General features: G+C 42.6%; 1 protein-coding gene across 6 annotated transcripts in view; it reads left to right on the top strand.

Moving 5' to 3' along the window:
* PRDM15 (PR/SET domain 15) overlaps positions 1-12495 on the top strand; it is a 42667-nt gene that overhangs the window by 11114 nt on the left and 19058 nt on the right. For 2 of the 6 annotated variants that reach the window (XM_062000868.1, XM_062000850.1), the window contains exons 4-11: positions 1050-1203; positions 2059-2311; positions 3481-3603; positions 6133-6231; positions 6946-7170; positions 8363-8498; positions 9590-9771; positions 11551-11645. In XM_062000868.1, the coding sequence (XP_061856852.1) occupies positions 1050-1203; positions 2059-2311; positions 3481-3603; positions 6133-6231; positions 6946-7170; positions 8363-8498; positions 9590-9771; positions 11551-11645 (1267 nt within the window). Of the gene's footprint in view, positions 1-1049; positions 1204-2058; positions 2312-3480; positions 3604-6132; positions 6232-6945; positions 7171-8362; positions 8499-9589; positions 9772-11550; positions 11646-12495 lie in introns of those variants that run through there. The other 4 variants (XM_062000860.1, XM_062000878.1, XM_062000889.1 and 1 more) reach the window with 4 other exon arrangements.

A 12495-nucleotide genomic window follows, 5' to 3' on the forward strand; every position in this document is an offset into this window, starting at 1 on the left:
GCTGCTGGCCTCTCATCCATAGGAACTTTCTCCCTGGTGACAGTACTGGCTGGGATTCTTCCCTCCTAGGTGCAGGCTATGCATTTGTTCTTGTAGTCTCATGTGGTTCCTGTTGGTGTATCTCTCCAGGCTATCCAGGTCCCTCTGGGTAGCAATCCTGCCCTCAGACATATGGACCTCAGTTAGTGTGATCAGCAAACTGGGTGAGGGTGCACCCCATTGTCCCTTCAAGGTCATTGATAAGACGTTAATCAGTACAGGTTCCAGCATAGACCTCTGTGGTACCCCACATGCCGTGACCTCCAGGTAAAGAACTCACAGGGTGATCGTGACCTTCTAAGCCTGACCACCCAACAGGTTATTTAGTCTAGTAGTTGTGTACCCACACAGACCATAACATCCCAACTTGGATACAGAGATAGTGTTGAAAGCCTTACTAAAATTAAGGGAAAGGACACTGCTCTTCCTTATCCATGAACCTGGTAATTTTATCCTGGAAGAGAAACAGTTTATCAGGCCTGAGTTGCCCATAGTCCATGATGGCTGTTTCTAGTCACATTCTCCTTAGGAGCCCCCAAAGGACTCCCAAAAGGTCTTGTTATTTAATGTTCTGAGGGACTGAAGTGAGGCTGACCAATCTGTAGTTCTTTGTATCATCCTTTTGGCCTTTTTTGAAGATGAGTGCAACATTTGTCTTCAGTCATCAGGGTACTCCAGTGGTGCCCATGATCTTTCCAAGACAATAGAGAATAGTCTTACTATGGTATTGGGCTGCTCCGACAGCACCCTCAGGTGCAGCTCGTCAGGTCCCTGGACTTAGATGAGTTGAGCTCTTTAAGTAATCACTGATTTGTCCCTTCTCCACTGCTGGTAGTTGTTCTCCTCTGTCATTTATAAATCCTCATAAGAGTTAGGCTGTTCTGGTCAGAGAACTTTGCTGTCACTGGAGATTGGAGAAAACAGATGTTGGCTTCTTTATTCTGGGGATTCCTTCCAGTCTTGTCCTTTGTGTAACTTCTTTTTTTCTCAATTCTGTCTTCAAATTTTAGATCATCTCTGCCTTCTAATTTGGAGATAAGACAATTGGAAGACGGGACTGAAGGAGTTTTTGCTCTCACTCAGCTAGTGAAACGTACCCAGTTTGGCCCATTTGAATCCAAGAGAGTTATCAAGCTGGAAAAAGAGTCAGATTTTCCCCTGAAGGTAAGACACAGCACACGAAAAATAATAACAAAGAGGCAGTTTTATCTCTGATGAATCTATGATATCTAACCCTATGGGTAAAAAAAAATAGTGTTTAGGGAGGTTTTTTGGGACAATTTTCAGGCATGCCCTATGTCAGACTACCTGAACAAGCATTCTCAGGGCAAGATACAGAAGAACCAAACAATAGACTCGTTCTGCATGTTTGAAAGGGACATCTTTGTAGGAGACAGGGCTAGGATACACTCAGCAAAACTGCTTGTGTTTCAGCTTCTGAATGTGGTGATACAAGAATGCCAATGATTATGGCAGTTTATGTTGGTTGTTTTAATGAGTCTCTTCAATTTGTTTAGAGCAACATGTGCATTAGCTTTAGGGAACATGCAGAATATTTTTTTTCTGCCTTCCATTTGCTTTATTCTTTTCTTGACAAGTTTTGATAGGAAAAGTGCAACAGTAAAAATTCAACTCATTTTTGATAATACCTAACTCAGAAGTAAAAGCTTGAGAAATGCGACTCAGGCTGCTGACTGTGTCACAGCATGCTGTTTGGACTCCCCTCCATTCTCCTGCATTTAGTCATTCAAATTTTGTGAGAAGTTGGCGGCTGTAGTGAGAATTCTTAGGATAGAAGTTCAATTTGTGTCTGTCTTGCCCCTGGTAGTGTGTCTCAGACTTACTCATCTGAAGATGTGAGCGATTATTATACTTGAAATATACTTGATGCAAGTGTTGAGGTTTGCTGTGTCTCTGATGTGCATTGAATGGAAGCCATCGCAAAAGCAGAGAATCAAAATTCTTCTTAACTTTGTATTATTCCTTAGGATTTTATTACGTGCCTATTTTGTTTGGCAGGTGTTCCAGAAGGATGGGCCCCTGGTGTACTTTGACACTTCAAACGAAGAAGATTGCAACTGGATGATGATGGTGCGACCAGCCACCAAATATGAGCATCAAAATTTAACTGCCTTCCAGCACGACAATGATATTTACTTCACCACCTCCCGGGACATCCCACCAGGAACTGAGCTGCGAGTGTGGTATGCAGCTTTTTACGCCAAAAAAATGGAAAAGCCAGTGCTGAAGCAGGTCACTAGTATTGCCAATGGTATGTGTGGGGGCCTTTTTTCCTTCCTAAGGGCCCAATCCTGAGAGGGACTGATAGTCCCCTACTGTTGTAGCTGACAGTGCTGTTTAACAAATAGACTCTGACCTGGAGCTTGATAGCCTTTAGAGTCAGGCTAACCTGCAGACATGATTACCTTACAAGAGGAAAGCATATGGCCTAGTTCATGACTCACCCTCTTCAGAGTGAACAAACTGCATAAGTAGTTCTTAACTAAAGAACTAGTGGTTCATTTCTGGGTAGAAAAGAACAGGAACCCAAGTGTCAGCCTGAGTCTAAACATATGTATATGATCAAGAAGCCAATCTTTTTCACTTCTAGTGAAAACGTTTTGATTTTGCTCAGAATTGTTACACGGTTCTAAAAACTACTTTTATCTTAATGCAGCTTTACATGGGACCCTCTAGAATAAGATAAGGTCTAGTGAGCTGCCTTCCACATGATTGCTTGTGCATTGGCAAAGGAAGGCAGCAGATTTTTTAGAATCTGAATAAGATTTGCCAGAAGCCTTTTGTTCCTCTGCCCCTTTGTTTTCTTCTACTTTTGCATTTCTACAGCTAAAAGACATGGCCCTTTAAGCATTGCAGGGGCATTTTCTTTCTGCTCTTGAGTCCTGAGTACTTCTTAAAGGGTATTAAGAAGGCCATTGCCATCAGCACGCTTTATGGCTGATCTTGACAGCAAGCACAGTCTTAATTAATGCAGTTAACAGATTGCTGAATTCTAAGATGTTTCCAATTGGTATGAACTGTGAGGTTTCATTTTTTCCTCTCCAATTTAACCTGTTCACATATTTTTGTGTGCATATGTGTCTGATCTAGGTGGACCTGCTTTAGCAGTAGGGTTGGACTAGGTGATCTCTAGAGGTCCCTTCCAACCCCAACCGTTCTGTGATTCTCTATTTTAAAATATTATTTAGGTACATCCTGCCTTCTCTGTTCAGCACTTTCACTATCCATTCCAGAATATGAAAGGTACACTGTAAAAGTTTCAGGCATAAGAATGTCCTGGTTAGGATTTTACATGAGAATGTTTTTTCAGGCCTGCTACAGGGCAAAATCTGCTGTCTATGGGTTCCTGCCCTCAGCACAGAGCAAGGAAATCCAAAGGCCTGGAGAGTAAAGAAAAGGAACTGTTTTTCCTCTTCACAGATATGTGCTTAGTATCGATGGAATCTGATAAAGAAGGAAATAAAACTTCTTCAAAGCCTTCATCTGCTGTCTTCCCCCATAAAAAAACGAAGAAGTTCAGCATCTCAGCAGCTGATCCAGCAGGTATGTGAAATTATGGTATTTGTAAGGGAGACAGAGGGCAGATCTAAAGAGCTGGTGGCACTTTTATGCAGATATCGTGTTTATATAACTTTCAGCAAATATTAATTTAGAGAGGATTTGAAAGTCTGGATTTTTTCCTTTTTCCTTTTTATTTCCATGGGCCCAGTGCTTAAAATTCATGCACAGTGACAGAGGAGACAATAAACCTTTATGCAGATGATTTTTGCGGAAATCACAGCTGCTTCTGTCTCTGGAAGTAGTTAATGTTGAGATGGGGACAATTCCAAAGAAAATTTTCAGACTCTCTGTGCAAAGTGTAATAGTTCAAGTGATCAGGTTCTAGGAGAAAACATGTGACTGTGAGTGATGTAAGAAAAGAGCTGTTTGGAAGTGAGAAGAACACTGTCTGTCCCCAGATTGCAATAATATTAGAAGCCTAATAGATTTCAGACTATTCTAGATTACGGGAGCTCAAATTTAGATACACTTACAAACAATACAGATACTCTTGATAAAGAACATATATCTCAGGAAATAACTAGTGATGTTATGGGAATTTGACCCCCAGGGTCGATTATGAAACAATGCCCCTCACCCGTTAATCTCTGGGAGATGGGACTATGAAATTAAGAACCCACTTAACACAAACTGCCATGGCTACAAGTAAAGTCCGAGTACATATTTTGGAGTTCAAAAGAAAACCATTCTGTGTCTGGTTTTTGAACAAGTTACTTTGCTAAATTTTGCTTACTAATACAGTAAGTAGCCAGGAGAAGATGATGAGAGTTGTTCCAGATGTGTACAGAGCAATTAATGGGATCCATTCACTTAACTTGGGTTGTGTCACAGCTAAAATGGGAATTTGATTGAGGAGTTGTCTTTCAGTTTGGTATGATTTTTTTGGGAGTGGGGTTTGGGAGGGATCTGTGATGAATTTGAATAGCTTCTACATCCTTCATCTTGCTGTCTGAAGGTGCAGCTTCAATATAAACAAAACACAGCCTCTTATACTTAGGGAACCCCTAAAGTATTCCCACTGATGCAGTGTTTTGATGTGTTCTAAACAAAATGGGCCTCTCCTCTGACTGTTTTCCTCAGGTCCTACAAAGCAGTTGCCAACTAATAGATTTGTGCTTCTAAGTAAACTGGGTTGCTCTGCACCCGCCCTGGAAGCCTGAAGAAGCCTCAACAGGCAGGCCCTCTCTCTTCCTGGCAAATCAGTACACAGCTAGGGTTTCTAGGTTTACTTCATGAACCAGCTACAGAGCAAGAGAAGTTCAAAGTCAGGGACAATTTTCCACAACAGACTTCAGATTTGTAAATAATGTTTTTCAGTTTTACTAGCCTGCAAATTTGTGAGACAGATAAAGTAGCTTAGACGTTGCTCATCAGTCTGACTTTTTAAGTTATGCAGAATCTTGGGGTTTAGGTCCTCCCAGACAGAACTCTCAAGATAAGTAAGTTCTTTATGTAGCCTGCGAAGAAGGAATTTCTGTTGTTGAACTATCTAGTCATTTTTTTATTTATTGATTACAGCATGGATGAGGTCACACCTTTGTAGTGCAGAACACTGAGCGTAACTTGTGGCAGGAAACAACCTCTGCCTGAGAGGATTTTTTATTTTGGTTTAAGAGCCAACAGTGAAAAAGAGTAAATTTATTGTCCCATTACTGATGGGACATCTCTGGCAGAGAAATGAACTGACTTGCTAATAAACTTACAGGAAATCTGTGTCAGAAACTGATGCACATTTTGAATCTCCTGTACCACCATTCACTTAACCTATTCCCAGTGTCATCCTCCTCGTCTGGGGGAGTCTCATAGACTGTGCAATATTCAGCTTTGTGCATACCAAAAAGAAATCTCAGAACTAGTTCTGATATATCAGATCCCCATGGTAAATTCAGACATGTCATCCAAGGACTTAAACACAGTGGACTGTGAACAAAGTAGCCATTTTCCTATGTTTTATTTCTCACTCCAGCTCCATTTTCCTCCTAATTTCTTTATTTTCTTTATCTGGTGTTAGCAGATATTTCAAAATGTTAATATGGTGGTTTCATAGAACATCTAATTAGTGAAACTGCTCAAAACCAGGTTTTCATTGTCCTCACCCTTACTTCCATTAATCCAAATCTTCTGACCCTGCAATGCTCTTCACATACCATTCTCTCCTCAGTTGATCCAGAAGATGACTGGTGACCTCAGTTTTAAAGGTGCTAAAAATTGCTTTACATTGCGCCTTTGATAATCAGAGTTCTTTAGAAAGTGACAACAGGACCCTCAGGACTTTACAGGAGCACTGATGTTCTCTCTTGCATCATTTAATTTCTGTTCTGATTTCTCATCTGTTCTGATATTTCAAGTATTCATGTTCGGAAAATCCTGAAGTGGTCCCAGGTCCCCCTGTGGGCCTCTTGATGCTCAAATCCTAACTTGTGATACTTGGGGAGTTAGTGCAGGTTTAACAAAGCTACAGGGATTTACCACCTTCCCATTTTCAAAGCTTTCAGTATTCTTGTGATTTAGTGAACACTCCAGAAAGCAGTGGAGCTGCAGAACCAGAGTCTAACCAGTGGACGTGTAAAGTGTGTTCATCTGCTTTCCGGGAGCCTCAACTACTGACAGGTAAGAAGTGCTAGAAATTCACAAGAGAGTATTGAGAAGCATCATAAAAATTCTGCTCTTCCAGAGCATGACACTGTAAAGCCATGTCCCGTCCATGATGCAGTAAGAGAAAGGCTTTCATTTTTATGTTCCTTTAAGAAAAAGCATAGCAAGGAAGATAAAATAGTGGTATTTTAGATATGGCAGTGGTCAGTCTCTAGGCAAACAACTGTGATGTTGAATCTAGAAGAAATAAAACTGTCATGGTGGAAGATGACGTGTGAATGTTGATGGAGAACTGCATGAGCAGTATATAGGGTTGGTGGTGCCAGCTTATACTTAGTGATATTATCTGTCCGGTATTTATGGCACAGATTTAATAAAGGTAATGTGATGCATTTGTTTGGCAGCTGTTCTATACAATTTTCAAAAGAACTTACAATATTTAAGAGCTTAGGCTGCTAAATAACTTAGGCACTTGGAAAAATGTACCCATTATCAGATAACACAACCTTTTTCCAGCAAGATCAAGCAAATCTCTTAAAAATTCAGTCCCTCTGAGTAATTGTTTCAATGTTCAGTAGACTCTGTGCTTTTATTAGGGAGGTATTGTGACTGCTTTTAAAGTAATTTGAAGTGGTTCTCTGCTAAGTGAGGTTCATCTGATAAATAGGCTTCAACTGGATCTAGCCCTTTGAGTATTTTGTGACAGTTTCTTTCCTCCTGTCTACCCAGAGCACTTGCTGAGTCACTTGGAACAGGCTAAAGGTGCCCCTCAAACCAGCCAAAATGAGGCTGTTGCAGAGAAAACAGCGGAGGCTGCACCGGCAAAGCAGCCAGTGGTTTGTAATGCCGGCAGCGCCAATACAGACTCGAGGAGGAAGGCCAGGCGGGGCAGAAAGTCCAAAACAGCAAAAGCAGAAACACCTCATGTGGCTGTTGAAGAGAAAGATTCTGCAGGTAAAACAAAACTTAAGAAAATGCTGGAGCACGTTTCCCCTCATAAGTCTGCATCGATGCTGTCTCAGAAATGCCCAGTAAGTAGCACGGAGATGAGATGGAGCTTTTTAGGTAGAACACTGAAGCAGGTGATTTCCAGACTTTGTTAGTTATATCTGAGGGCTTTGTCTACACTAAATGTTACAGCACCTACACTTAGTTTACCTGCGTTCTCCTGTGACATTTTTAGTGACAGAGGCTCAGAGAAGCATCAGATACTGGTTATAAGAGACCTGCCTAGCTTTCTGCAGGAATCATAGAATCATAACAGTTGGAAAGACCTGGGAGATAACTGGATCCAACCACTAACCTGACACTACCAAACTCACCACTAAACCATATTCTTGAACACCTCATCTATGTGTCTTTTAAATATCTCCAGGGATGGGGATTCCACCATCTCCCTGGGCAGCCTGTTCCAGTGCTAAAACCTCCCCTGGCACAACTTGAGCCCATTTCCTCATTTTCTGTCACTCGTTACTGGAGAGAAGACATTGACCCCTCACCTCACTCCCTTGTTCAGGTAGTTGGAGAGAGATTCTCCTCTCAGCTTCATCCAGGCTAGACATCCCCAGCTCCCTCAGCTGCTCATCATCAGACTTGTTCTCCAGACCCTTCACCAGTTTCGTTGCTCGTCTCTGGACACACTCCAGCACCTCAACATCCCTCTTGTAGTGTGGAGCCCAGAACTGAACACAGTATTAAAGGTGCAGCCTCACCAGCACTGAGTACAGGGGGACAATCACTGCCCTGGCCCTACTGGTCACACTATTTCTGATCCAAGCTAAGGAGGACCAGGAGAGAGCATCCTTCCTGTCAAGAGAAGATACCTTCCTCTCTCTGCTTTAGGATTTACTCTTGAAAGGGGCTTTTCCTTCAAGGGAAGTTCTAGTAGTCAACTGGTCAACAGTCATAGTCAACTGACTCCTTAGTAATAGGTTGTAAAGGTAAGACCTGTAAGAGATGATGGCTCTATCTTACTTACCATTCAATAACCACTTTATCTTGCAAGCTTTACCTACCCATTAGTTACCCATCATTTGTCATTGACAAATACCATGTTTTCAGTGCCACATCTCATTAAAAATTCTGCATTTGAGGTTTTATCTCTAGCCATCCGCATTAACACTGTATTTTTATGACGTCTTTGCAGTGGAACGTGTAGCTGATGATGTAACTGAGGTCCCACCTGAAGAGGTAGCTCTGCCTTCAGCTGCAGAAGAGAGGATTATGGAATTGGTTTTAGGAAAGATGCCTAGCACCACAAATAGCATCAGTTCAGTGACAAAGTAAGTGTTTTGAGATGCGGAATTTCCTCTTGGTCTTAGTTAAGATTATCTAACATGTAACAGCTCTGCTCAACTTCTGGGCCCACAGATGCTCTGTTTTGTTAGCATGAAATTGTGTGATGCTGCTGCTGCTAGAAGAGCTGGCTTTGAGTGCCACAAAGATGGCTTGTACACTGAAGGATGGTGCACACATGGGGAGTTATTGGCGGCAGAATTTTAGTATATAAGCCATGAGAATTTTGTCCTCCATCATGTTACTGCTTTCATTCAGTGTGATTCCAAAAGCCTCCTGCAGCTGCAAGGTGAAATATTACTCCCATTGAATGTTGGTGATGAAACAGGCAAAGGGATTTTCTTCCAAAAAAATGCTTGTTATCCCAGCTCATGAATGACTTTGTTTTGGTTTGTGCACATGGTACTTCAGATTTAGAGCAGTGGGAGGGGGAAAAATTCAGTATAACAGAACCTCAGGGACACTCTTAAATACCATTTAATAAATTTATGTTCTTTTGTGTCTCTAAATTGGCTTTTTGAATTATTTTTTGTACAGTAAAGCACTTGATTTTTCAGAATTAGCCAGTAATTACACTTAGTGTAGCAATATTTGGGAATTCTATATATCAATGACCTTGGCAGACACAGAGCCATCAAAAATGCATTCCAGTGGGTGGTTATGCCTGGAAACATAACAGTACTGCTTCTTAGTGCCCTGCTGCCCTCTTACCGCATACGCCTTTTGCATGCAAACCTCCAAGCTTTCTAAACTGAAGGAGTGCTGATATTTTCAGAGGGTAAGCAGAACAGATCGTCTGTGTTCTTCTGAGGGGCCTACAAAAAGATCTCCGAGGCTGGTGGCTGGTCCTTTCTTCCTCGTTTGTGCTGGGTGAAGATAATGTGGAGCGAGCTGCCCTCTGACATCTGGTGCTTCCAGGGAGTGGCCAGGAGGGCATCTTGGCAATGAGGAAGCTCCAGGCCTCTCTCTTCTGCCAGAAGCTGAGCATAACACTCCTCTAGCTTTTGCCAGCTGGTGGGACTCTTTCTTGCAACCTGTGGGATACCTTTCAGTCCCTGCCTTTCTTTCTCTAATCCAGTAGGTTTGCTCATCACCAAAACACCATGTCCCTCAAAAGAAGTTTAATTCTCTCCAGTAGACATGGTATACGGCGGAAGCTGATAAAGCAGCTTGGGGAGCACAAGCGAGTCTATCAGTGCAGCATCTGCAGTAAGATCTTCCAGAACAGCAGCAACCTCAGCAGGCACATCCGTTCTCATGGTGGGTTTGATTTTTGCCTTCACTTGCATGTTGATTTTTTGTCTCTCGGTGATTCCACCTTTGAGTGAATGAGCTAAGCTATCCTTAGGTATTGGAATACATAATTTTAGTAGAACCCTTTCTTCTTTCCTTTTTTAAAAAAAATCCCTCTGTAGTGGTTTAGCCAGGTGTCCACCAAGTCATAAAATCACTCCCCTTCCTAAACTGAACAGGAGAGAGAGAAATACAACAAATGGCTTGTGAGTTAAGGACGGAGAGATCACTCAGCAATTAGCATCAAGGGCAAAACAGACTCGAGGAGAAAAAAGTTTGATTTATTAAAGGAACAATAAGAGCAGAGAGATGAGAAATAAAACTGAATCTTAAAACACCTCTCCCCCATTTCTCCTCTTTCTGAGACTCCCCTTCCTTACCCCCAGCAGCGCAGGGGATGGGGGATGGAGGTTGCAGTCAGTTCATTACAGATGGACTTTGCTGCTGCTGCTTCTCAGGGGGAAGCCTCCTCACACTTCCCACTGCTACACTGTGGAGTCCCTCCCCATGGGAGACAGTCCCTCATGAACTTCTCCAGGGTGGGTCCTTCCCATGGGCTACAGCTCCTCACGAACTGCTTCAGCATGGAGGTCTCCCACGGCGGCAGCTCCTCACACCCTGCCCCAATGTGGGTCATCCACCAGTAGAACAGTCCTTCAGGTACCGACTGGTCCAGCCTGAGTCCCTCACAGGATCACAAGCCCTGACAGCAAACCTGCTGTGGTGTGGGCTCCTCACTCCCCACAGGCTCCCAGGTCCTGCCGGGAACTTGCTCCAGGGTGAGCTTCCCACAGAGTCACAGCCTCATTCAGGTATCTGCCCACTCCAGCGTGGGGTCCTCCACGGGCTGCCAGTGGATCTCTGCTTCCCGGTGGCCTCCGTGTGCTGCAGGGGCACAGCTGCCCCACCATGGTCCTCACCACAGGTCACAGGGGAGTCTTTCTTTTAGGGCCTAAGCACCCTCCTCCTTCTCCACTGACCTTGGTGTCTGCAGAGATGTTTTCACATCCTCACTCCCTGTTGCTGCTGCAGTTTGCAACTGCTCAGCAGCTTCTTGTTCTTCTCGAATATGTTATTCACAGAGGTGTTACCCCCATCACTAATTGGCCAGGCCTGGGTCAGGTGCAGGGTCCATTTTAGAATTGGCTGGCCCTAGTCCTATCAGCTACAGGGGAAGCTTCTGGCAACTCTGTTTAAAGAAGCCACCCCTGTAGCACCCCCACTACCAAAAATCCTGGCCCAGGCAAAACCACTACACCCTCTCTCTAGGGAACTCTTAGTTTTGCAGACCAAAGCATGAGAAGGTATTAGTTGAAAGTTGAAATTGGAGTGCTTAAAATATTAATTTAGGTACATATTTTAAGTGAGACTGAGGATGTGATGGTTTTTTCTAAAATTTCACTTTACATATATACATATATATTGCCCCCCCACCTTCACAGGCACATTGTTCTGTAAATGTCAGCTGGGTACTTTTTAGCTTGTAATCTGCAGTTCCAGGAATCCATGACTCTACTTCTAAAGATTCTGTTAAAAATAATCACTAAAAAGGGGGGAGGGGAACCAAACAAAATTGTTGGACAATGTTAAAATCCACTATTTGAATCTCTTAAATTACTAAAGCTTCTCGTCACTAGCCTGTTTATTTGTAATTGCTTGTGCTTTGGTTTCTTCTGTCTTGCCTGGAGTTGATGATTGTCAGTCACTGACCACTTTTTTTAATTTTATTTTGATTGATCTCCTCAGGTGACAAACTATTTAAATGTGAGGAATGTGCAAAGCTGTTCAGCCGTAAGGAGAGCTTGAAGCAGCACGTTTCATACAAGCACAGCAGGAACGAAGTGAGTGTAAATGACCAGCAGATTAACTGAAAACTAACCAGTGAGCTTCTAGGTGCTAGCCTGGAAGCTTGGGTCAGTTACATTTGAGCATAGGTGAGATAAAACTGAAGGGAAGAGGTAACATCTTCTTTTAGAATGGAGTTTGCAAAGTATGGACATGCTTTTGAGCATACAAATCCTTTTTCATGTCTGAACTTCCTATAGAAAGTTGTTTTCAGGCATCAGTTACAGCAAGACAAGCTGGAGTTAACTGGATCTGTGTGATCTAGAGGCAAGATGTAACTTGAGTGCATGGTACTAAATAAGATTGTTCCAATCTTGTTTGTTCTGTTTTCATATATCTCCACCTATAGTGTTACTTAATATGTGAACTCTCTGGGTAAAGGCTGTGTCATTAAGGGCTGTGTGCTCACATGTAAACTCCATGGTGACATGCCTGCTAGTGAGGGCCTTTCATTGCTACAGCCAGATATATACGAAACATACTTGTAGTGGGGCTTTATCAGTGAATATGTTCATTGCTGCTTGGTATTGAGATCCTAAGTTCCCAGACTGCTGGCATCTCTTCTGGAGCTGGAGGATTAGCCAGGTTACATCTTGCTTCTCAAAAATGTTGTCTCCCTGTTGGACCAGGAGTTGTCCAGAAGGCTGTTACACACACACACATATATGCATGATTTACTCTTTGTTGTTTGGTTTTGTGTTTTAATAGAGCTCAAATGTGGGAACGTGTCAGGATGATACAGTGTCAGAATTTTGCAGGAAGAAAAATTGAAACAGACAGAAAACAGAAAAAAGTAGTTGAGTTTTAGAATTTATCTATCAGACGTGACTTGGCTTTTCCCTCACT

The sequence above is a fragment of the Colius striatus genome, chromosome 1 (assembly GCF_028858725.1).
Source record: "Colius striatus isolate bColStr4 chromosome 1, bColStr4.1.hap1, whole genome shotgun sequence".
In the NCBI taxonomy this organism is placed as follows: Eukaryota; Metazoa; Chordata; class Aves; order Coliiformes; family Coliidae; genus Colius; species Colius striatus.